This window comes from Nelusetta ayraudi, unplaced genomic scaffold (assembly GCF_046127955.1).
Source record: "Nelusetta ayraudi isolate G7.1 ecotype Tasmania unplaced genomic scaffold, CSIRO-AGI_Nayr_v1 ptg000021l, whole genome shotgun sequence".
Taxonomy (NCBI): Eukaryota; Metazoa; Chordata; class Actinopteri; order Tetraodontiformes; family Monacanthidae; genus Nelusetta; species Nelusetta ayraudi.
Window position 1 is genome coordinate 1,809,740 of NW_027466071.1, and position 26,005 is coordinate 1,835,744.

The following is a 26,005-nucleotide window of genomic DNA, read 5'->3' on the forward strand; positions in this document are numbered from 1 at the left end:
AGCGGCTCCTAAGAGCTCAGGCGTCGGGTTGGAGGAGGAGGCAGACAGTTTGTGAGCCATCCATCAGTGACTCAGCCGCTAGGACCAAGAAAGGGAAAAAGGACGGTGGTCTTTTGTGTCGGCCACCGCGGACTCGTCAACACGCTGCTGAACGCACCTTGCTGAATTCCAAACGCCGACAAGAGAGCTGCAGGGAAAGTGTAAATATGTTTACAGGTAAACAACACTTTAGCCTGTTGAACTGTGAATGGTGCCCATATAACGTAGGATTTATTGTGGGCCAATAGGCCTGCCTGAAAATCTGACCATTATCATTTTGTGTCTTATTATTTCAAATGGATGGCAACAAGAATGAGCAACACATTCAAGGTAACATTAAAAACTATAATTGCACAGTTATTGCAGTAAATGCAGTCTTTACTACTTACTCATAACACGATATGAAAAGGCTCTGAAGAATTTTTCCACAGGCTGCTGAGGAACTAATACATCAAGTAAACATCAAGTCTGACTGATCAACCTGGCCTGTATTTTGGAAAGTTGCCATAATCCCGGCTCAATAGCTTGTTAAACCAGACCAGAGCCACGTCGTCTTCCAGAGAGCCAAGTTAATGCCGGGCTAATTTTTGGGGAGGGCTTCTTGCCCTGGTTTGACTCTGTTCAACTTGGCACAGCAGCTCGGCGCTGCAGAGATTTGCATTTTCATTACAGAGAGAGAGAGAGAAAGGAAGAGAGAGAGAGAGAGAAAAAAAGAGACAGAGAGAGAGAGAGAGAGAGAGAGAGAAAGGAAGAGAGCGAGAGAAAAAGAGCGAGAAAGAGAGAGAGAGAGAGGGGGGGAGAAAAAAAAAGAGATGAAAGGGAGAGACAGAGAGAGAGAGAGAAAGGAAGAGAGAGAGAGAAAAAGAGCGAGAGAGAGAGGGAGAGAGAGAGAGAGAGCAATGGAGAGATTCAGGTGTGATGGTGCGTTGTGAACTGATGATGTACGTGCACCAAATGTTTAAAAGCAGCACGCGCTGATAAGTTCTGATGTCACCATTTGCACTGGATGCCATGAGGCCTAACAATAATAATAATAATAATAATAATAATAGTAATAAAAAAATCTGTAAAATCTGTTAACCACAACTTTTATTTTTTGGGATTTTTCCACTACCAGTGTTGTGACTTTCATTATGAAACAAAATAAGTTGCACTTGCATTCCGTTTTGTTTTAGTTTTGAGTTGTTGTTTAAAGTGTTATTGTATGCTTTAACAGATGTGCATCAACACCCAGTGTAAACTAAACAAAAAAATGCCCAAAAAGTTAGCGCAAGAGGAAAGTTGCATATGGACTTGGGGCAGGCTGTGCCAAACCGAGACGAAAACACAAGCCCACACAAAAACAACCACTGCACACATTTGCACCTGGAGATGGAGCAGAAGCGGGAGGTAGCGGCTGCTGCCAACCAACGAGCCCCTCAGCAAAATGTCAGAGGACTTGAGCCAACACGGAACATCGCCGGAGCCAAGATCGCCGCCCATCGCAATCAAGTCCATGGGCAGATTTGGAAACATGCAATAATAAGATGCGAGCGAGAAACTTGAGCACTGGTGGAATATCAGCTGGTCAAGACGTCAAAATGGCTTTTTGGACTATCTCAATAGCCCATTTATGTCAAAATGATTGTTTACCAACTATGACTATTAATTCACTGAGCTGTTTAATGGATCCTCAATGTATATATAACATTAGAAAAACATAAAAAATAAAAATGTGTTTTTTGTTGTGTATTAGTGTCTTCCTGTTGTATTTGACTGGTTAGTACTGTATTGATTCCTATTTAAGTGTCATTGTCTGCCGTTTTTACTCTATACTTTCTTTTTCTCTTTACTCTTTACTTTAATTTTATGTCTCCTGTGTCCCTCTTTTCATATACTATGACCGTTGCGTCCTTATTGTGTGTTTTTCATGGTTCTTAACATCAGGCCGGAGGACTGCGGTTGAGATTTAGCCTCTGGCTAACACCGGCACATTGACAGGAATGTAAACTAATGTGCACTGTCCACTTCAAATCAAATCAAATAAAATAAAATCCACACATGTGGAATTAATATCTCTAATACTGCGTGCATGCATTCAGCTCTGTGTGAGACTGTATGTATGTACACGCTCTCCCCCTCTCCCTGACGTCCCTCCTGAAGGCCTACCTCACCACTCACTCCTTTCGTTTGCCTCTCACTCTCGGGAGCCACCCACCACATTTGGCAGATGGCGTATGATCCCTTCACACATGCACGCACGCTTACCTACAGTACACCATATAGTGCAGTTGACTGCGAGCTCAAAGTACCATCCTGCCTGTGTGTGTCTGTGTGTGTGTGTGTCTGTGTGTGTGTGTGTATGCAGTACACCATGTCCAGAAGGCCCTTGAAATATGCACAGCAGTGCCATGCATAAAACATGAGGACAGCAGGAGAAAAGAAGTTGCGAGCCGAGTGGATCTCCACCTCGTTGTCTCTCTTTCTCCGCCCCTCTCGCCTTCCCCCTCTCTCCATCACGCTCGTCAGCTGCGGTGCATATGTTTTAAATAACAACTGTCCCTCAGGGTCACCTGTGGGTTAGTAATTATGATGGCGGGGGCCACTCTGTGAGGGCTGGAAGGACAATTAGAGGCAGAAGGGGGACGGGGACAAGTTGAGACTACACAATCGTAATAAAAAAAGAAATGCACATATTTGGATGGAGGAAGGATGGAGGACTGCGATTGGAATGGGGTGTGTGTTCAGTCTGCAAAGCTTTGGCCAATCCACAACTTTGGCAGAGTAACAAACTGTGTGTACAGTTCATATCTATGCCAGATTGTAGAGGTCAGCACCTACCACCTAAAAGTTTTAGGAGGATTTGGAAAAACGCTTGCAGATGCATTGAAAAGAGGACAAGTTGGACAGAAACAGAGTTTTTTTTTTTTAAATACTGGCTCTGAATCATGCTGATGTACAAAACTTTCAGCTGTAATCTGGGGTTTCAACCAAAGTAATTTTATTCATCTCTTTTATTAAAATTATAAAGTATTTCTCTTGAGGTGCCGGATATCGTGCCGAAATAATAAAGGGTGCAACAGGACGTCACTATTTGACGTGCAGAGAGCATCTGTTTAATGTTACTAATGCCATACGAAAACAAATTACTTGATAATGCTGTGAAAAGAACTATTGCAACACTGACCGTGGGATCACCGTTGTCTGCGAGCTAGCAACCGGGTTCCCATTTGCTGCATTAGCCGCTCCTTTCAACCTAAAGAAAACCCCACCTGATCCTGCCACAGTCTGGCTGACTGAGAGCAACATGCGACCTTGCATAAATCCAGCCTCGGCATAAATCTTAAAATCTGCGACTGCCTGGGACCTTCAGACCGGCAGCCCCCACCTGTCTTGTCAGTGCTGATAACGGACGAACCAGGAAGCATTCGAAAGGCCTGGTACACACTTTAAACAATGATTCCTGGGATTTTCAGTCTGGAAAATCTATTGCCCACATGCATCGCAAACATCTACCGCAACAACCTACAATCAAGTCTTTTCTGTCGGGTGGCCTTTGCACAGTCCATAGTCTATTAAGTTTTTAGTGTGATATTGTTCAAAGTATGTTTCCAGACAAAGTGAATGCACTCAATCACGCTCAATCTCAGTCAGATACAGTAGCTGGATGTTAATTTTGGCAGTCTTCGGTGACAACATAAAAAAGAAAAGAAATAAAAATAAAAATAATAAAAAAAAAGGCTTTCTCAAATATCCCAAATAGCGACAATCAGATTTCTAAACTTTTTTTTTTTTTTTTTTTCGCCAGCGCTGTCAATTACTTTCCTCTTCATAGTTGAGAATAAATTACATGGGGAAGTGTGAGCTACTTACGATGAGTTGTTTGAGGCCTGTGAAGGACTGATCCACAGAGCTGGCAGTGAGGACCTGCCGTTTCAGCGCCGCCTGCTCTCCCAGGAACCGGAGCATGAGGTCTTTGACAGCATCACCCTACGCAGGTGTGAACAGAGACGCGTGAAAATAACATCATAAAACATGAATGCATTTCTGCTTTATAATGCAAATTGGGCCGAGGAGGGGGGCCCGTCAGTCAGAGAACTAAAGTGTGAGGTCAACGTTCAACGTTAATGAAAAACAGCTTTTTACTCCAGATATCTGGATCTAACTTGTTTATCCAAAAAACGATTCAAAGTCTGTAAAAACACCAAAATGGCAGCAAATGGCAATCTTTGAGTTTTAATGCACACAAACAAGCTTTCAAACACTTGCTAGGGCAAGAACAAATCGAAGATGGGAGGAATTAAAAAGAAAACTACGACTGGGTCAGTTATTACTTAGGAATGCTTCCACTTAAGCGTGTCAGAGGATTTCAAAGGGAGAAGAAATGACACAGAGAACCAGAAGATAGAGAGGGCACTGTTAAATGAGATTTTTTATCTTTTGTTTTTTTAACACTACTCGCTTATCTCACCTGCAAATTGTCAAACTTGAGTCCCGGCATAGTTAGCCTGTTTGTCTCGATGGAGGACGGGTTGCACTGTTGGGTGGCTACAGAAATCAACACCTTTTTGGTCTCCTCAGACGGCAGCCAGGCGTCGTGGCGCCTATCGACCTCACTCAGGCTCAGCGCCGTTGCAAATGGGTCGTCGCTGCCTGAGAACACTGCCTGGAGCTGGTTGAAGGGCTGCGGCTGAGGGGCTGGCGCAGGAGCCGGCGCAGGAGCCTGTGTGTGAGCTGGAGAGCCTTGGGGCAGAGCAGGCTGTGGCCAGGAGGTGGATTCCGCAGATGGCGGGCCTGATGCTGAGTTTGGGGTGGGTGCATCCGAGTCCAAAGGTCCTCCAGGGGTGGAGATCGAGGACACGGAGGTGGAAGAAAGCTGTTGCTCAAGAGCAGGAGGGGCAACAGGTGCCGGAGAGGAGATCTCAGCGTTTGGATTTGAGACAGAGATGAAGGAAGAGGGCGCTGTGAAAGAATCAAAGAAGTCAGAGCCCGGATTTCCCTGGCCGTTGTCGGTGAAGAACTTGCTGAGGCTGGGGCTCGGCTGGCAAATGAGAGGGGTAGAAGCCTTGCTGGGTGTCACTGCCTCACTGCTTCCCCCACCACTCCCCATGCTAAAGCTGGGGGACTTGATGAGAGTGGGCTGAAAGCCATCAGGCACCAGAGACTTGGGCTGGGTGCCCTGGTTGAATATGGTGCACACGGGCACAGGCTCCTTTTTTGGGCTCGTGTGTTTGGGTTCCTGTGGCGATTGTTGCTCACTTTCGACCTCAGGTGAGCACTGCTCGTCAGCACGAGCTTGATCATCGGCAGTGACTTGCTCTTGCATATGTAGCTGCTCCTCTACATCCTCCTCAGCTTTATCATCTGGGGAATTTTTGACTGGTTCCTCTGCAAAAGCTTTAATCTCAGTTGTGTTCTGTCCAATTTCACTCTGTTTCTCGTTGCAGTCTATTGGATCGTTTAAATTCCCCTCCTCTCCTCCATCCAGAAAGGAATCAATGGGACCGACATCATCCTCCTCGCTGTTGTTAGGGGAATCTGAAATCATGACGCTCTCCATCATCTGATCATTGAGTTTGTCCATCAGACTCTCGGACGGCGTGGCGCTGCTGTCCCCATGAGGAGTGGTGAATTCTGCACCAAGGTTGATGCTCTCTTCCAAAGGAGCAATGTCTGTGGTGGACGGCAGGGTGCTAGTAGGTTCGATAGAGTCTGGGGCTTCCTTTGCTACATCCTCAACTGTGATGTCCAAAGTGACTGGCCGCTGAGCAGGAGCCTCCTCACTTTCCATCCTATTGGTCTTTGGAATCAAACCACGAAACAAATTAAATGAATTTACAAAATAATAACTACAGTGCTAAACAACCTCTGCTGTTGCAGTGTTGTGAACGGCTTAATTTATGGTCTCCCTTTGGCAATTATTGTCCTAAGAAAGCGTTTTTTGAATCGTAAGCAACAGACGACATGGCTTGTCGTTTTTTATTTGCAAGCTACAATGAAAAAGCCAAGACAAGGCATGTTTCCACTATTTGCTAAGTTATTATAGACATTGCTTACGCTAACAGTCGGTTAGCTCCCGTAAGCTAACTTACATGACCTGCTTGTTGAAAACACCAAATAAATGGTCGCAACGAGTTGTTTCTGCTTTGAAAATAGGGAGATATACTTTATCACTACACGTATTTACATACAATGACAGAAAAATAAAAATCGAAAATACAAATGCGATTATTTCTTACCTTACTACAAGCTGACACATAGAACTCGAATGCGCATGTGCGAATGGCAATGTACGGTAAGCCGGAGGTGACAAACTTCATGAATACGTCGAACGAGCTATTCTTGAATTGCTTTACGCACTCAAAAATTACTTAGCCGTGTTGAATGGTCTCCGTTACGTAACTTTTAGGCACATGATCGTTATTTTCAGTGTTTCCAATCGCGGAAGAGGAGACGTCTGTTATGGTTGTTGTAGCACGGAGCATTTTGTACAATTATTTAAGTATTTCTTTTTCGTGTGACGACAGACTTTTCGGAGAAAGGCAAACGCGAAGTCTGGGGAGAGACGAATAATGGAAGACGACGCTCCTGTCATCTATGGTCTTGAATTCCAGGTCTGACCGTGCACTGTCAGTGGAATCATTCATTTCTACTTTTAAGCAAGTGGTACCTAGCAACTGTATCTGTAATGTCTTGACATGTCGATAACAAGTCTCATTTAGGTATTTTCGCTTTTGAAACGATGTTGTTTCCGACAGAATTGTACCGCTTTCTTCTCTATTCACATTAATTCGTGAATTTGTTCACCTCGCAGGCACGAGCACTTACGGCTCAAACAGCTGAGACTGATGCCATTCGTTTCCTTGTGGGCACACAGTCACTGAAATTTGACAATCAGGTAAGCTTCCATGGCCATTCTCTGATCTTCCTGTGTATGTCACAATAGAGACAACATATCTAATTCAGTCCCTCTGTCATCCGTACGTGTCATGTCTTGTTGCTATGACAATGCAATATTCTTGTAAAAGTTTAGTATTGCGACACCTCCACCGCAGTAAATACTCATGTCTGCCAAAAGCAGGTAAAATGCTGCAGGTAAAAACAAACAAAACTATTTGTTTAGATTTTAGTTGAATTACGAATGATCACACGGACGTTCGGTTTTAACAGAGCATGACTTATTCTGAATTGGTCTATGGAGCTCAAACGATGCTGTAAGTTAAACCTTTGGACAATGAGAAACATCAAAATCAAACTCAGTGTTGCTGCTGCTGGCTTGAAATGTGAACGTACACCTGTCAGGAAGTGCACTCTTTGAGAGGGAGTATGTAATTTAAAATCTTAAGTCGTACGTTGAAATTGATGCGTAATGATTCCCACACCCAAAAATATTTTTGAGTTATAGCAATAACACAGAAACACTGACGAGGGTGGTTTAAAAATGTAGTGCTTTGTAACCTTGCTGTTGTGTTTTGATGTGTATTAAATATTGAAGTTATGTTTTTAATATCCAGTCTGAAGGCAGCATTTACCAAGGTTGCCTACAAATGCCTGGTTACTCTGTTGTTTTGAGTTTCCTCGTCACATTGTTTTAACACCACCACCCTCACTCCCCCCGACAAACACACATACACACAACACTGGAAATCAAAAATAGAAACACTAGCTGAAACTAGCTGAAACAGTGAATAAAGATACAAATAATAATGTATAATTGCGTTAATTTAAATCACTCTTCCAACCGATTGATTGTGGATTTAAAAAAATGAAATTGCTGCACACAATCTCAAACACAATCTACACACATCCTCCATAATTTGTTTTATCTGTCTCACAGCAGTGAATATTAATGCAAACAAACAGATGCATCTTTCCACGCAGCAAAATTGTGGAATTTGGGAGGTCAACAAATTACTGTCCATAAACATTGGCAGACTGGAATAATCATTTATTTCATCATTTCCAAATCTTTATCTCCTTTTCTTTTTGTTTTCTTTTTGTGCGTTGCAGTCACAGATGTCTAGATTATAATGCAAGAAAACTTGCACAATCTAACATTCAGTGAAACTTTTACAATTATTCTTGACACGCTCTTGGTATTGTATCAAAATGAGCAAATTTAATTGATAGAATTTTTTATTTATTTTTTTTAATTTCTAGCTCTTGCTATTTCCGCTGCTATTTGGAATCCTCAGTAGTGACAGCCTCAGTCTTGACACCTTCGCACACACCACGACGGGTGGTATGCGGTGTACGTGCTCTATGCAAGAGTTTTGTGCGGCGAATGAGTGTTGGTCTGCTTGTGTGCATGCGTGCACATCTTGCTGAGGTCATTACGGAGACAGATGACAGAAACAGTTGGCTGTAAATGGGAGGAGAAATAATTAGCTCCCAGAAAGAGAGGGAGAGGGGAGATGTCTACCCTGATTTTTTTTTTTTTTTTTTCTAAAGGTCTATTTTCTGGCAGCCTTTAGTGTGAAAATGGTCTGGCTCTGAACGCAGACACAGTTCAATCCAAGTCTTGTGTAGCGCGTCTAATACAGAGCTTGTTGGGAATGGTGACAATGCAATCGCAGTCAGTCGGTGTTATTTCTTGTTACACACAGTCACTAGCAGAATATACTCCCTGCGACGCCCCTCTGCACTTTGGCATTCGCACAGAGTTAAGAGAAAAGTTATTTTTTTCTAATGAATGTGTGCGTTTAACCAAAACACAGCAGTTAAGTTTCATGTGAGGAAATGTATTATTTATTCAATAACTGGTCAGAATGCTTTAAGGCCACAGTGGCCTGTCAAATTTTGCCATCGCTTGTACAACTGGTTACATTGACATGACAAAAAAGTCATTTAAGATGAACATATGTCATCCGGCCCCTTCCCTACGGGAATTTCTTTACAATTATGAAGAATTTATATATATATAAAAAAGACAACATCTCAAAGGGAGGTGTGTGGCATGGAAAATTATCCTTTTGTAAGGACTTTTAATCACTGCCGTACAGGTAATGCTCAAGTCGTGCCCTTAAAAAAAGAGACCATGCATCTCTGTTCACTGACATATGGAACCTGCTCAGCTCTCGTGAGAAACAAGCAGTGGATTTCTTTGTCCATTATTGGCGGCACTTTGTGTCATTTCCACATTCGGCACTTAAGTCCACAAACTGCTTTTTTACAGCGTAGAAAGCAATTCTTCCGAAACCTTTTTTCCAAAACTTTCGTATTATTAATTAGCACACACACACACACACACACACACACACACACACACACACACACACACACACACACACACACACACACACCATCTGCCTTTGGCTGCAAATTTGTGAAGCTGTTCACTCTCATTGTGTTGCATTGCTCTATCCAAGCAACTTGAAAATCCTTGCAAAATTGTTTTTTTGGGGGGCTTTGGTGTCACTCTGTCTGGCTCAGCCGTGTCGGAGAGATGGGGTCAGCTGTTTTACATTTATGGGAACTGAGTCATGTTCATTTGCGCGCACATACACCCTGCTACGTATTTGGTGCCCTTTAAGGAGCCAAGAAGTCAGCGTATGCTTCGGCAAGTACGAAATGGAAATTCTATTTTTAAAAACACCTATAGTTTTCTAAGCCTCCTTCGGTTTTTACTGTTACCTGGTAATGTAAAAAAGCTTTCCTCATTTTCTCTGTTTTTTAGTTGTTAAAGGCTTGGTCTCTCACCCATTGTGATGCTCAGCAAATGAACGTAACGCAATCCACAAAGTTTTAGAGCAGAGCTTCGGACAAACACTGCAATACATCAAACTTGATAAACCTTAAATGAGAAAATACCAAAAACTAAAATGTTTTGGGTTGTTTTTTTTTGGTGGTTTAGGCTCCACACTGCATTTTGCAATATGCCGCAGCAGAGTTTATTTGCCACTCTTATGCCCTCTGTCCTAGTAGAGGAGATGGGCTTCAGATGTTGGCAAGAATGTTTGGAGTTGTGCCTTGTCGTCCACAACATTTTGTAGTATCCCATCCGTGCACACGCAGCATGCCCAGAGACATTTATCAGAGGGTGGCCGTCATCAACTTTTAGTTTAGTGCCGCGGCTACCAGGGTGCAGCAGCGTGCTGTTAGTTGTCTATCCTATGTTGGTTGTTGAAGTTTAGTCATACCTGTCAGCTAGTTCATTCTACTCCACTACATCAACTCCAAAACAACCATGGATCCAATATGGAAAACATGGTCTGACTTGTTTTTCTACTTTAAATATCAAAGAGCATCCAAAGCTGTTGAAACCTAATTGGACACATTATTCACCTCTCATGCTACGCTCCGTTGAGACGATTTGAAGTGCAGGATTAGTCATCGCAGTACACTATATTCACGACGGCGTTGCCACACTGCCTACGTCCTTTCTCTCTCTCTCTCGCTTTGGTTTTTTTCTCTGCCGGTCAGCATCTGTTGGCTCAGCTCGTCTGGGTTTGAACTGGCAATGCGAGAAATGTTTTTTTTTCCATCTTTTTTTTTTTTCTCCCTTTGGCATTTCAGCCCCGATAGCTTCTGCTGTATCCATAAGCCCGCTGGCCTCTCCAACCTCCCATTAAGCATAATGCAGGGTGGAAATGTCTCTCTTAACTCGCGGAGCACCTCTCAAATCCCTCAGAGACCAATAGCTGGAATGACAAATCGGAGGGCACGTCGGCATGGCATTTAAGGCTGCTAACGAGATAAAGCGGCCGCGCTTGGCACCTCTCGCCCGCTCGCTTCTCCTCCACCCTGCTTACTGTCATCTGCGCAGCTAAAGAGCTTTAGCAGAAAGGCCCCCTTAAGTGGGAGGTGGGGGGGGGGGGGGGAGTGGGTTGGGGTGCATGCGCCAGCTTGGCTTTATCCCCGCCTCACCCCTCTCAGCAACCCCCACCACCCCATCCAGCCTCCTCTCCTCCTCCCCATCTCAATTCCTCCCACCTTGGGCACATAATTAAAAGTGCTGGGCCCGGTGCCCAAGTGGCTGAAGGCTATGAGTCACTCCCTGGGAGTGTGGGAATGAGGGATAAATCACCTGAGGGAGGAGGGATGGAACTTCTCTCTCCCCTCACACCTGGGTTCATTTGTGGTGGGACCCTATTACTGGGCCCTCCAATTACTCTGTCCCAGCCAGCCTGAATTTATTTGCACCCCGCCGCCGCCGCCGTCATAAAATTATAACTTTGCGTAATAATTTTTTCTCTCGATGCAGTCCACCCCAAGGTTAATGGCCGCCGGGCCCGACTTTGAGCGTGCCGAAGGATGCCACGGCACCACTTCCTGTCCCCCTCGCACCCCTTCCTCTCGTCCTCTTGTTTAGCCTGTGAAGGAAGCGCAGGGGAGCGAGGTGGAAGTGCCTGGCAGGAGTTATTGTCCAGCGCAACCCTATTAATGGCCCCCCAAGGTGCTGTAAGTGTCTCTCTTACGGGTGAAACCGCCATTAATTGTCCGATCAAGCCTTGAGACCCTCACTGTTTTACAGCGCCGCGGGCCCTGAACTGCTTCCAGACAAGGGCCCTCGTAGAATAGATTTCCATCTTATTGAAAGGAGCTGAGCGAGGAGGAGTTTCCCGATGACTCGCCGCCAATGATAAAAGTTTTTGTCCATACAGTGACCTTGCGCTCCGCAAAAGTGCAGACAGCTGTTGGTCGCGCTCTCAACGGCAGCGGAGGCGTAGCACTTCATCAGACCTCACGGCATAAAGAGGTTATGAATAAGTGGGTTTTCGTGTAGACTGCAGTCCGACGCTGAAATCCAAGGTTGCAGAGGAGGAGAAAACAGCAGGGATTTCAACTCGGGTGCAGTCAAGTCACAGGCGCTCTGCGTCTTGTCACTGGCCACCAAAATCAGATTATTTGATCTAAAATCTTGATATTAGTGCAGCCAGTCTCATAATCTTATATTGCAAGATTTATAAAAGGGACTCTATGGCCTTTTTCAGATTTAATACATTCATGTTTTAAAACTAGGGTTTGTTTGGTCAACCCTGTGGTGGTTCTTATTATAATTATTATATTATAAAATTATATTAACAGGAAGTGCTCCAACTGGACCCAAAGCCCCAGATAGTCGCCGTAGCGTCAGGTCTTTGTTGATGTTTCTTCCCCCAAAATATAATCTTTTGGTCTTTTTGACCAATCTTTCATCCCATTTAATTTCTTACTGCGACAAATTAATATTTTTTACATTTAAAAGTAATGCAAGTATGTAATTCACTGTTATTTGAGTGTAAATGTAAGAAAAGGACTGTTTTACAGCCAAGGTGGCTCAGATTATGTCCCTCATTCCCTGCCCTGCATTAGCAGAGCAATTTGTCACAGAAGGAAGAGGGGGAAAAAAGCACAGAATAAGCTTTTATCGATTTCCTTTTTGTTGTACCTTTTTCTACGAGTCCTCCAACATGTCATTTCCAGAACTCCCACGGATCCAACAAGAGCTCTAAAAGCGTCTTAATCGTCACTTTAAAGGCCAAATCAAGATGAAAAGGCTTGAACTGTTTGAAGCTGATAGGCAAAAAAGAAGCAAAGAGATGCCTGCCTTGAAACTACATTTAGTGTCACATTTAAAGAGGAACCTTCTTTTTTCGAGGAAATCAGAGGAGTGTCAGGAGCTTTGAAGTGCTTGTATGGAAGAAGTCACATAAGCAGAAATAAACTGATTTTATAAATTATTCATTGCACTTTCCTTTACTTTTTTTTCTGTAAAATTTGTATTATTCCTCATTAATTTTTTCAGTGACATAGTGGAGGCACAGCGTGAATTCTCATCTGTTTTTACTTTAACCTCAATCTAAACCTAAAACAGAGTCTGGAATTACAAACATCAATTATTTTACTTTGAAAATAACTTCAACTGAGGAGTCGACTATGAAGATCCAAACCCAATGTTTGCCATTTGCCTTTTAACGCATCCTGCCATGCTGCTGCATAATGTAGCCCCTTGTTTAAGAGAAAAGGACCATAGCTGAGCTTTAGTTGCTGCCTAATGTGAGACTGCAATGTTTAATATGTCATTATTACAACAAAACCTCTGCCGGCTTGTTTGCATGTTCCACCGTGAGTACTACATGAACAATCTGCACGTCTGTCAGCCAACCCATGTAATACTTTATATCTCAAAGAGGATGTGCCTTCCTGGTGCTTTCAGTTGTAGTGTTTCACCAAAATAGTCTGTGACCTGAACAGCCCGTCGTCCAAGGGCAAATTTCAATTTCGCCAAATTATTCATCCATTCACTCATTTTCTATACCCGCTTGTCCTTTATTTTGCACATACGGCCAATTTAGAGCTAAGAATCAGGATACTTTATTAATCGCAGTTCCCAATTTGCCTCAAGTGCATGTGTTGGGACTGTGGGAGGAAGTGGGAGTACCCCCGAGAGAACCCACGCAGACACTGGCAAAAAAAAACTCCTCACAGAAAGGCCCCCAGGCCTTCAGGGCCTTTGCTTTAAAATACATTTGAATTGGTGGAATCGAGATGCCTTGGCCTATATCTTGCAAAATTACGCATTAGCCATATTCCAGTGAAACCTTTGTCACCCCACATATTGATTCAAACATATCACGAGAGACGTCAGCATGTTTTAGCTTGACATGCTCCCTCTTGCTTGTTGTTTCAACGAAGTACCAAAAAACTGCCAGCAAGAATGAAAAGAGGGGGTGTTCAAAATGGTGGTGAGGGCAGCGGCGATGTGTGGTTTAAAGACAAAGAAGAAGCTGAAAAGAAAAGACAGCAGAGAGTGTAATGTCGAGCTTCGCTTTGGGAGTGGGCAGGGTGGATAGAATGGAGAATGAATGCATGAATACATCAGAGGGACACCTCCTGTTGGATGGTGGAGGTAAAGCCAGAGAGGCCAGACTGGGTTGGTTTGGAGGTGCACAGAGGAAGGTCAGTGAACATAGTGGGAGAAGGATGCTGAGGATGAAAGTACCCAGCACGGAGGCCTGGAGGAAGACTGAAGAAGAGATGTATAGTCGGAGTGATGGAGGTCTTGAAGTTTGTTGGTGTGAGTCACTAACTGAATACACTCCCTGCGACACCTTTCTGCATTAACAGAGTGAAAGGCCCAGGGGGTAAAATCTGGCTTGATTTAATATTTTTATATAATGTCTTAATATACAGCCCATAAAAACCTTAATAAAAGTGTATACTTGCAGTACAGTAAAAGTAATTAGGTTTTCCTACCCTTAGAATGGTTCTTTCATGTATATTAGAGTATACGTATAGCAAGGGTCTGCTCCTAGTTAACTGCCATCTTGTCCCATCATATTTCTAAGGAAGCCTTTCGTATTTAGGGTGAAACGCTTGCGTCTTCAAATAAACTAACAAAGAAGAAGGTGGACGAGGCATCGGGTATCCAGATTTGTATGCGCAGGCCACTGTAGCTCACTGGCAGGCTCAGGAAGGAGAGGAAGGGCGAGAGAGTGCTGCAATCTGAATTGTAACCACTTGATGTCGCTGTTTCTTCTCAAAATCTCCAAATATTACACGCTTAGCCTTTAAGATGAATGTGTGAGTTTAACTAAAATACAGGGATTAGGTTTAAGAAATGTTTATTATTAGTTATTAAATAAGTGGCAGTTTGCTTTAAGGCCTCAGTGGCCTGATGTCGAACAAATATCCCTTTTGTGTCTGGACGATCAACTTGCATCTTTTTTTGCATTACTTCTCCGGGTGTTTTGGTGTTTCTTGTGATTTCTCACTGTAGGAGATTCTTTGGGTGGGCATAGATCAAAGTCATAATGTGTTAGAGGGTTAGAGAGGCAGAGAGAAACACAATCTGCACTTGTTCCCCCTCCCTCCAAGTCGCCCCATGTACAGTACGTGTGCGTCACCTCGGCGGAGCCTAATTACAAAATTGAATTGTGCGGCGAGCACCGACTGTGGACGTACATGGTCAGTTTAATTTTCAGCAAGATTTGCAAAGATCAAATGCGGCGCGGCGGCGAAATTAATTCAGCCCCGTAATTACATTTTTCAACGCGGTCACTCAAATTCAAATTATGTGATCAAAATACACTTTTCAAACGCCGCCATTCATGTCGAGCAACTCTAATTCCATTGAAGGGTGCGAATGATACAAAAGCGTGACTCACATTTCAGCCCCTGAGTGTGCCACCGCCTCGTCTTTTTTTTTCCTTCCTGCTGGAGCCTCATCCTCGGCATCTCCCCCTCTCTGGTTCCCGCCTCTCTTTCAGATCCACATCATTGACTTTGATGATGAGAATAACATCATTAATAAGACTGTCCTCCTGCACCAAGCTGGGGAGATATGGCACATTGGCGCCAGTCCTGCAGACAAGGCTGTGCTTACCACCTGCTACAACAAAAGTGAGTCCCACTGTTTCCTTCTGTCTCCGACTCCACTCGCCTCCTCTTTAGGCGTCATGTTGCTCTATTTTGCTCCTCTTTTTTCCATTGCTTTTGTCCCCCATCACCATCAGCACCACCACCACCACCACCAGTACCGTCTTGTCACCTTCATCTAATAATCCAATTTGCTTTTAGATTAATTTCCCTTCAACGCTGCGATCAATAGCGTCCAGTCTTTATTCACGTGTTCAACAGTCATGCCTGCGTTAGAGGTCATGTTCAGACCGATGGTTTAGACTCCCATCGCAGTCGATACTAATGTGCTGACATGATGACCCACATGGGTTTTAATGGTTGTCGCAGCAAAGTCGCCGGTAGAAAAATCCTCCAAGGTCACATTCACACTTTCTCTTTATCTTTACTTGTTTCATTTCATTAAAAAAGCTGTAATGTCTTCAACAAGCTGCAAAAAAAAAACCCAAAAAAGGTACCGTATTTTCCGCACTATAAGGCGCACTTAAAAGTCTTGATTTTTTTCAAAAAACGACAGTGCGCCTTATAATCCGGAGCGCCTCATATATGGATTGATTCTGGTTGTGCTTGCTGACGTCGAAGCGATTTTGAGAGGTACACGGCGCTCTGTCAAAGTGTTTTACCGTAGTACGACTTAGGTAAATTACAAAGCCACACCGCTCGCAGCATTACGGCTATCGCGGAGTAATACATAAGCCTCTTATACACTAAGATGAAGATGAAGATCGCGTAGATGAAGTGAGACAGTGTTCAGGAGTCCGGCGGTGCTGTAGAATCAAGCACTGATGGAACGTAATCGAACACCTTCCGAACCGTGGTAGAGAACCTCCGGTGGATTTCAACTCGCGTTGGTAACATATTTCTAGCGGTATCATTCTGTTTTTTATTTGTTACAAACAAGTTTTAGAGTTACTGTGAACGCAGTTAATAAAGTCTGACGGACTTATCTGAGATTCTTTTGTTTCGCTTAATGCGCCTTATAATTCGGTGCGCCTTATATATTACATAAGTTAGAAAATAGACCATTTATTGACTGTGCGTCCTTATAATCCAGTGCGCTCTATAGTGCGGAAAATAAGGTACTTTTTTGACCTAAGCGTGCTGATATTAAACGTACAGGACAGATTAGGGCTGGGCAACGATACCTTTGTAGCACCGACCCAAATGCTCCAGTCGTGACAAATATCCAAAAATGAATCATCTTTCGGCGCCAAATTCATATCCAAGACAGAAAGTCTTAATGTCTGCGAGCCAATGATCATTTGGTGTAAGTCTGTAAAGATCTAAATTTGCTGGCTATTGGCTTTCGCATCACAGAGGTGTGAACTAAAGATGCTCGCAAACTTTTGTTGACGTTGGACTGAAATTTAGTGTCACGTCAAAGAAAGTCTGTAGTGTGGCTCCACTTCATTAAGGTGGATGAAAATAAAGCGAAACGCGACATCCGTCGTGGACACACTGATATTGATGTTATTGTGTTAACTTTAAAAAACGTGCTGGGGTGTACAGTTTTTGTGAATAGAGTAATCCCATCATACCTTCTCATTGCTGCTTGCTCCTCTTCATTTTCTCGTTCAGACGCTGAAATGCATTATTCATTTCTCGAGCGCTCAAAAGGAAAGAGTCAAGTCAGCTTCTAAACATTGTTTTTTTTTTGAATGCCTCAGTGAGATACACGCTGATTTGTAGGTCATGTCAGTATTGCAAGATAATGCTAAATATGTAAATAAAGAGCTTTTTTTTTTTTTTGCCCAAATTCGGAAAAAAATAGGAAATACTCAATAATAAATAATTATACTACCGATACAAATAACGCTGCCAGGTCTGCTTTGTACTGCTTTTTTTGTGCTGAATTACGCACAAGTTAATTCAGACAGAATTGAAATTGAAAAAAAGAAAAAAAAGAAGGCGTGTCCAAACTTTTGACTGGCAGTGTAGCTCCGCCCGTGCTTCATGAAGTGGCCCGGTGTGCAATAGCTCCGCCCAATTTGAACATTTAACTGACATCTAGAAGGATGCATCTTTTGGAGGATTAAGCAGTCAAAAAAAAACTCCTTGACGATGAACGGCACGCTAGTCACGATGTTATCAAGGTCGGAGGTCAGAGGTCGGCCACGACGATACCGTAAAGCAGCATCCGGTCAAGTACGAACGACGTGCTAAATGTTCTGCTGCGTGAGACGGAGTGGTGCGTGGGTGGCGAAGGGAAAAAGGTTGATGCGGGGTACACCAACCACACCTTGTCCCCCCCACCGCCCGCTCCGCCCCGCCCCGCTCCCTCGGTCCCCAGGCTGTCTGTCAGCTGAGCTCGGCACGCTCCAGTCCACAAGATTACCGCCACGGCGGCCGGCGGTCGGCCCACCAGCGCCGCGAAAGCGCATCCACGCGGACGAGCGCAGGTGCAATCGTATGGCGCCTCCGATACAGCACAGCATCCCCCCGCCCCCCACCATCACCCGTTACCCCACCCCCTCTCACACACACACACACACACACCGATCGACGACGTGCGAGCGAGGGGGAGAACGGGCCTTTGTTGGAGATGATTGCTTGCCCACTTTACTCCGAGCGCAAGGTTGTCCAAAAACACTCAAGAGCCGCCGTGCGCTCACACCGCGTAGCTTTTTTTTTTTTTTTAATTTGACAAATGGGCTTAACGCCAGCGTTTCGTAGCGCCGGCGCCTGCCCACACACTGTCAATATCTACACCACAAATAAAATTAGTCCCTCTCTCTCTCTCTCTCCCTCTCTCTCCCTCACTGTCCCTCCCTCCCTCCGTCTTTCTGTTTGGTTCTGCTGCTCGGCCTCAGACTTTTAGCCCAATTACTGCATCAGTTGTGCGTTTACTCCGCCGGTTCCAATTAGCAGCTCTGGCTACGGCGCCCATGTGCCAAAATAGCTCGGCTGCGATGTGGAGAGGTTTTTTGTTTTTTTTTTAACTTAAGAAAAAAAAAAAAACGTATTCAAGTCACCACATTAGCGCCGCAACGCTTGCGCGTACACATCCGCGCACGTAATGCGTTTAAAAAAAAACACACACTGTGAATAACTTTGTGTGTGTGTGTGTGTGTGTGTGTGTGTGTGTGTGTGTGTGTGTGTGTGTGTGTGTGTGTGTGTGTGTGTGTGTGTGTGCGCGCGTGCGTTTGTTTTCCTCCCCCAACCCCACCCTCCCCCTCCAGCCAGCGACAGCCGGGTGGTGTCGTGCGCAGCCGTGTGGCGAATGCCCTGCGACTGGGAGACGGGAAGCCATGAATCACCTGACGACTCCGCCCACAACCCGCAGGCCCTGGAGCTGCTCTGTCACCTAGACAATGCCGCCCACAGCAACACTGCCTGGTAGGTGTTGCTGGGGAACAGTCATTCTTGCCCGCCGCCGCCGCCACCAGTGCGGCTGCCTCGGTCTTCCCGAAGTTTTTCGTTCCCGAGAGAGAGACAGAGAGAGCTAGAGAGAGAGCTAGAGAGAGAGAGAGAGAGAGCTAGAGAGAGAGAGAGAGAGGGAGAGAGAGAGAGAGAGAGAGAGAGAGAGAGAGACAAAAATTTGATCTCAAACTATACTACTTCTGTTTTGATTGTGTTCCTCCTCCAGTGCAGATGCAAATGCTATTGATGCACAGACATTTAACAAAAGCCACGGTGTCGCCTTGCCACGCACCTGCACGCCAGTGTGGTGCATGATGCAATTATGAACATTTTGACATTCACGCACGCCATGCTGCTGTTTTCCTTCACATGTCGCGGGTTCAAATTCTGACCCGGCTTCACTCTTTTGTTGTCTCAAAGCGGCTGAGACTATTCAAACAAAGGAAGAACAGCCGAGTATTTACTTCTTTTTTTTTTTTTCTGTTTTTCTCTCTGTCTAAATGCAAAAAAAATAATCCCACTGTATTTAACTTACAATTCAGATTCCACGCCGGAACATTTTTTTTTTTTTTTTTTTTTTTGCCAACTCCGTGGCCGCTATTCAGGATATAGTGGAGGTGCTGAAAACACATCAGGCAAACAGATGGTCGGCCGCGTTGCACCACTAAAAACTGAAATATCATACACGGTCTGCACCATTAGATTCCCACTCGCCAGACGAAAGCTCTCCTCACCGCTGTGTTTTCTTCCCCTTATGTGTTTGGCCATTAACTCTGGCCCACATCCCCGCTTGTAACCGCACTTCAACACTTATTTATTTATTTATTTATTTGATTTTTATTTTATTGTTTTTGTCTCGTCGAGCTCAGAGCCCCTGTTTGGCTGCTGCCGTTGCCTCGCAGTTACTCCGCACCTGGTTAGAATGAAAATCAATGGTTATTCCTCCTTTTCTTGTTGTTTTTTTTTTGTTTTTTTCAGTCCGCTGTTCAGCGGCTGGCACGTGATCCCTATCTTTTTTTTTTTTTTTTTTTTTTTGGAGGCGCCAATCAGTTGGCGTGAGGCGCACTGCAGCGGGCGTCTGCCGAGGGGAGATAAAGCGGGAAGGAGCGAGAGAGAGAAGAGGGGAGAGAATCTCGCAAAGGAAGAGGGGCTGCGAGAGGAGAGGAGAGGAAAGATTGCAGTTGCGCAACTTGGCTGGTGTGTGTGTGTGTGTGTGTGTGTGTGTGTGTGTGTGTGTCAGAGGGCAGGTCAAGCAAGGCTGCTGGGTAAAGATTGATGGCTCTGGGCTTCACCGTCTTAACACCCTTAGAGCTGTAACCCTCACAAGGGCACCACATGCTGTGTGTGTGTGTGTGTGTGTGTGTGTGTGTGTGTGTGTGTGTGTGTGTGTGTGTGTGTGTGTGTGTGTGTGTGTGTGTGTGTGCGTGTGGAGGGGAGGGGGGAGTGCACATTTGGTGCTCTGAAGCCTGTAGCCTGCGCTGTGCACTATTGGCTTCTCTAGATGGATGGCTTTGGTCTGCTGCCCACCTCCTCCATCTCTCCATGGCACACAAACAGGACTTCCAGCACTCACTCTCTCTCTCACACACACACACACACACACACACAGACAGTCTCTCACAATGCTGGCATCTTGCGCCGGTCCGCGCACATGCGGCTTTTTGCGCGTGCAAGCGAACAAAGGGTAAAGGGATTCCATTCTTATGAGGGTGTTTGTGTGGTTGTGGCGTATCTGTGTGTGTGTGCGTGTGTGTGTTTGTTCACCTGCCTGTGAGTGTGTGTGTGTGTGTCTACCGGAGCGTGTCTGCCCGTGTGTATCCTGCCATCCTCCATGCCTGTTTTATCGGCGAGCTGGTGTCCCTCCGTCCTCACTAACAATAACACTTTCTCCTTCCCCCCCAAATCCCCTCATTGTTTGGGTGGGCAAACATTTGAGCCTCTGCCCCACTGAGAAGCGTGCTCTGAATTGAAATATTGAGAGAGAGAGAGAGAGAGAAAGAGAGAGAGAGAACAAAAACAAATTCCCCCTCCAAACCCTTTATGTGTGCCTGCTATGGCTAAATGTTACCCCCCCCCCCCCCCCCATCCACTATATGTTCTTCTCTCACTTAGGTTTCAATTGGTTCGGGGAAATCGATTCCCATGGAGCTGCCCGAGCCAATCAGAGCACTGGGTGGTAATAGTGAAGTGCATAAGGCCTTTTTTTTTTTAGTTTTTAAGTATTTTATTTCCATGGTGAGACAGGACGGGGCCTTTGTGCACATTGATTGCGTGTTTTCATGGCGCAGTCATCGGCACGGCTGCGTGATCTCTCGGAACGCAAAGGCCTCTGCTCAGAATGAGTCCAGTGAAGTCGCATGGATGTCAAGGCTCTTCATCCTGCACTGCGATTAGTGCATCCTCTGCCTGTGCCCACACAACTGTGTGTGTCTGTGTGTGTGTTATTTTCCCTGTGAGGGTCCTATGGTCCCAATCAATTGGACCCTAGTTGTTCTAGGTGCTCTCATGCAGAACACCAGTCCTGTGTGTGTGTGTGTGTGTGTGTGTGTGTGTGTGTGTGTGTGTGTGTGTGTGTGTGTGTGTGTGTGTGTGTGTGTGTGTGTGTGTGTGTGTGTGTGGGAGATATAAGTCGATACAGCCTGAGCGTTTCATCTTTTTAACTTCATCTGGGATTAAACACAGTGGAGCAGGTGTTGCATTGAGGTTCGCAGTTACACTGAATTCTCCTCCTTGGCCAACAGATGCCGCGTCTCCTTCATAAGAAAAGATCGACCGGTTGATTTGACGCGGACGGAAGTTTTTTTAAACTCCCGTGATTGGGTAAACCTGACCGAGTTGCAGGCGTTGCCGCACAGCCACCAGTGCTTCATGGGAAACACGCCACGGTGTTTTTACATGGATGCTCCACACAGGAAGTCAAATAACGTTCGTCTGAGGAATGGAAAAAAAAAGAGACACGCGTTGCCGCAGTAGCTTTTTTTTGCGCAAATTGTGCAAAACCTAAATATGGCAATAAAAAACTGGTCATGGAAACACCTAAACTTCGAAACGATGCCAACAGCGGCAACAGCAGTAGCGACAATTGAAAGAGCTGCTCCAAAATGCAAATGTTTTGTACCTCCATCCTCCTCAAAGTGGGTCCGGCGAGGACGAGATTTGATGGGAATTACGGCTTATGCACTTCGCGCCATTCAATGGAAACGCCTGCAAAATCGCAATTGTACTTTGTGGAAATTTTTAGAAATATCGCTTTTATTTTTGCCAAAAAAAAAACTGTGATGGAAACGCAGCTACAGTCTGAGTGTCATATACTGCACTGCACCCTGTACTTTGGACACCGTTCAAGCGGCCAGCCCCTTGCCCACATCAAGGTAAAACATACGTGACTCATCTCCATTAATACAAAGCAATGTGACACGCTGCGCACCTTCCAGTTTCAGTCGTCCTCCCAGTATGCCATGGATTAATTGATACTGTAGGGAAGAATCCAGCGGTTACTGCCTAACGTGAGTGTGTTTTAATTGGTGCCCTAGCGGCTGTGATTCTTCATTTGGGAAAATGCTGAATACTTTATTTTCTGGTAATGTGTTTTGTTCAGGTACACCAAGCAGTGACAGTAATTCTAAGAAAAGTGTAGAATCCTGCAAAATCTGCCCGGCCGACGCAGGAAACTTCATTCTTATTCATTTGCTGTGTCTGCCGCACTCCAGGACGGTGGCTTTTGTTGGTGTTTTGGGACTATTTGGAGGTCACAGATTCAAAAACATATGAAGGTTTTGCAAAAGGGCTGTGCCGAAACACCCAGGTCTTTAAATCAGCCCTTGGTTTGTGTCACACAGAGCGCTGGCACCTTTCGCCGGGTCTGCGTCCCACCCTCAGAGACCACCTCTCAGTCCCCTTGTTGGTCATTTTTAGCTCTAAGTACATGACTTTCTCCTTCTTGTTGCCTGGTGTGTTTTAAGAGAAGCCCAAATTAATTCCAAAGTGCACTGTTCATTTCCACATACGCTTCTTATATGAGGCCTCCAGCGCACTTTGCTTATTCTGCCGAGCGGGGAGCTTGAGGGATGCTCGTCTTCCCTCCAGACGAAGCCCCCGCGTTGTTTTAAAAATCACAAATGGGCCTTAAATGACTTCAATCTTCCAGCACGAGCGCAATCCGAGAGAGGGGAAAATAATCAGCATCAATTCTGCCAGCTGTCAAGTTTATGTTTACTCAGCTGTAGCCAATTAACCCAAATTCAATTACTTAGTAAACCCAATGAAAGGCCTCACAACTGTTTAGTTAATACATTTTTTTTTTTTTTTTTTGCCTGCTGGAGTCTCCTCCTACATCCTTGAGATGTACTGAAGGACAGGACTGCATCCCTGAGCCCTGCGTTGAGGGGCAACAAGCACAAAGTTAATAATAAGCTGTCAAAAAATGTTTTCCCAAATACCTTCTATGAAAACAACTAGCCAAAGACCGGCCTTGTCCTCTCTGGGCTAATTTGTATTTAACTCCTACTGTGTTCATCATAATGCTGTCAGGCAGCTGGATTGTCCACGCCAGGCTTCTTTAGAAATATGGCGATGCAAGAGGGCAGCTAACTGGGAGCAAGACCCTTGTTCTGCGTCTATTTTTATATATACAGGATATGAGAACCGTTCTAAGGGTAGGAAAATCAAATTACTTTTATTGTAAAGTATTTATGGGCAGTATATTCAGCTTTTACCCAGATAAAATCAGAAATCAAGCCAAATATTACACACTGGACTTTTAATGGTCAAGTTTCTGACCTATCAGGGTTTCATATGATCTTCCCAAACCTAATATTCGGTGCGTGCGTATCACCCCGGTGCTGCAAGCGCTCGCCTATCAGTAAATCGATCGGCCAAAGTAGGGCCCTAATCATTTGGGTGAAGGATTGCAAGGCAGCGTGGCGTGAATTTAGATTTGTAAAGGCTCTGCTTCTGAGGACATGAAGGAGAGCCAAGAGGCAAATGTCAATGAACGTCTTGGAATTTCCTGTGGATGTCAGACTGGGGAGGGAAAAAAGCTCTACGAGCTGTGACCAAGTTCCTCCAGTGCCAAAATCCAGATGTTGACTCAATTATCCCGGCTTGGCGAGCGTGCATTTGTGCCCGAATTACGTCAGATTTTCATCAGCTTGTTCAGGAAAAAAAAAAAAGTTGAGCGACTCCTCTGATCTCAGACTACTTGTGTCCTTTATTTTATTCCAAATCTTCGGCTCCCATTGGCTGAAAGCACATACCAGACTCTGCATGTAAAGATGTGCATTCCAAGACATTATCTGGATTGCCCGTGCTTGTAATTGGTTTATCTGCGGAATTAGCCAAGGTGCCGCATTTAGCAATCGACAGGCATTTCCCAGCGACGTCGGCGGATGAGCCTGCACGCGTGTTTGACAAGCATCTGTACCCTAATTGACTGTGACTTTGTGGTTTTTGTGGATTTTCCAGCGTGCTGTGGGAGCCTATGGGGGACGGAAAGCGTGTGATTTCATTGGCCGATAACCACGCGCTTCTCTGGGACCTGCAGGAGAGCTCCACACGGGCCACAGTAAGGCAGTAACACACACACGCACACACGCACGCACGCACGCGGAGTAAACCATATATCCATATCACACAATAGCTAACTCATTATTTGATAACAACCATATCGTCTCTAGCGTTATCAGATGTGCACATCCTCCATCCGCGACAACAGCAGCATCCACTGTTTCACTCCGTCTGGCACAGAGCCGCCGCACACACGGTTTCTAAAGATGTGGCCGATTTTATTGTCGTTCCAAAAGCGATGCTCTCCCTTCATAAATAAATGAGGCAATAGGAAAAGTGCAACGCGGGGAACAGAAACTAAACATACGCACCCGTATGCCAATGAAGAAATGCGGCGATCGTGCGGCGTGTGATTAATGAGAACGGTGACGCGCGACCTTGCTGTCAAAGTTCCACTCTGCACAGGAATTTTTCTACAACGAGGGGATCATTGTTGGTCAGATTGGCTTTAAAGCTTTATGAATTCAAACGCGAGAGAAAATTGTTGCACTTGAAACTCATTTAACCTTTATTAGCGGGCACTGCAAAACTTCTTTTGCTCGATTGCCTCTATTCTGTTAAATTGCAGGAAATCCTTGTGCAGCTCTTTGAAAGATTGAAAGGACTTTCTCTGCTTCTAACTCTTAACACTTGCATCTTTTGTATAGATATGCGAATACCTCCTTGTCGTCCTCGCCACATCTATTCAAGCCAGTCAATGCGCTGGCCTGCTGCCATGTGATTGGCTGATTGGCTATTTGTGTCGCCAAACATCGCAGCAAAAGAAGCGGTCGCTGAGTGTACGTGGAAAAAGATCCGTCGCTTCAGTGAAGACATTCTGAACGGAGGCGTCGCATATATGAGAAGAGTTGGATCTCCAGCGGCGCTGCCAAGGTCTGGAGACAAAGCTTCGTGCCCGCATTACGCTCGCTCCCTTTCCAACCTGGCTAAACTCTTTTCTCCAGCCTGTGTTGGCGTAAAGCAGCCCGAGAGCCCAACTCGTCTTTGCTTTCAGCTCGGCGGCGTCGTGCACAATGCCGCCTCTTTCGTGCCACGAGCGAGCGAGATGTACTGTAATGGCTTCTAAAATACCGCAAAATGAACCAACGACCGAGCAGCCGACGTGTCTGAGTAGTTTTTGGCCGGTTCCCCCCCGCAGTCGCACCCTCCCTAATGCAAGATGAAGAGGCCCTTCACTGCTCAGCCCGGGTTCTCTGTGCGCAGCCTGCCATCTTTGCAATTAAAATGCCCATTATGTATTTAAGGACTCAAGATAATGGTGTGTGTGCGTGTGTGTGCGCGTGTGCGTGTGTGCGCGCGCCTGTGTGTGTGTATGTGTGTGTGTGTGTGTGTGTGTGAAGGTAATAAAGGTGGTTTGGTCCAGGCATCAGCCAGGCCATTTCATCGGAACGCTGTCCTTGTTCCAGAATACAAACTTGGCAGGAAAGCTGACTTATTGTACCAAGCATGCCCCACCACAGTAAGTGGCACTACGACCATTCTCAGCTCCATTCTCCCAGAAATCTTTCCAGTTGACCCGTCATGTCGCCCCAACAGACCATCGACAACCTTGCAGCAAAGTGAATCTTCGTCACTTGGTCGTCGCCATGTTTCCTTTGACTTGTTTTTCCACCGCTTCTGTTTCACTTCTGTTGTATCCGTTCAGCATTTTTTTTTGACTGAAGGAGCCGAGAACCTTTTTCCCATCTTGTGGGTCTTCTGGTCGTGGAGGAGAAGTTTGTTA

The 26,005-nt window shown here is 45.2% G+C and overlaps 2 protein-coding genes across 2 annotated transcripts in view; one reads left to right on the top strand and one right to left on the bottom strand.

The window, feature by feature from the left end:
• trappc12 (trafficking protein particle complex subunit 12) overlaps nucleotides 1–6,385 on the bottom strand; it is a 27,861-nt gene extending 21,476 nt beyond the window's left edge. The window contains exons 1-3 of the mRNA XM_076027574.1: nucleotides 6,258–6,385; nucleotides 4,490–5,818; nucleotides 3,892–4,008 (exon numbers count right to left, since the gene is read on the bottom strand). Of these exons, the coding sequence (XP_075883689.1) occupies nucleotides 3,892–4,008; nucleotides 4,490–5,818; nucleotides 6,258–6,338 (1,527 nt within the window). The 5' untranslated portion in view covers nucleotides 6,339–6,385. The remainder of the gene's footprint in view (nucleotides 1–3,891; nucleotides 4,009–4,489; nucleotides 5,819–6,257) is intronic.
• eipr1 (EARP complex and GARP complex interacting protein 1) overlaps nucleotides 6,384–26,005 on the top strand; it is a 46,079-nt gene continuing 26,457 nt past the window's right edge. Inside the window, exons 1-5 of the mRNA XM_076027579.1 lie at nucleotides 6,384–6,632; nucleotides 6,833–6,916; nucleotides 15,210–15,342; nucleotides 18,537–18,693; nucleotides 24,181–24,280. Coding sequence (XP_075883694.1) covers nucleotides 6,591–6,632; nucleotides 6,833–6,916; nucleotides 15,210–15,342; nucleotides 18,537–18,693; nucleotides 24,181–24,280 — 516 coding nt within the window. The 5' untranslated portion in view covers nucleotides 6,384–6,590. The remainder of the gene's footprint in view (nucleotides 6,633–6,832; nucleotides 6,917–15,209; nucleotides 15,343–18,536; nucleotides 18,694–24,180; nucleotides 24,281–26,005) is intronic.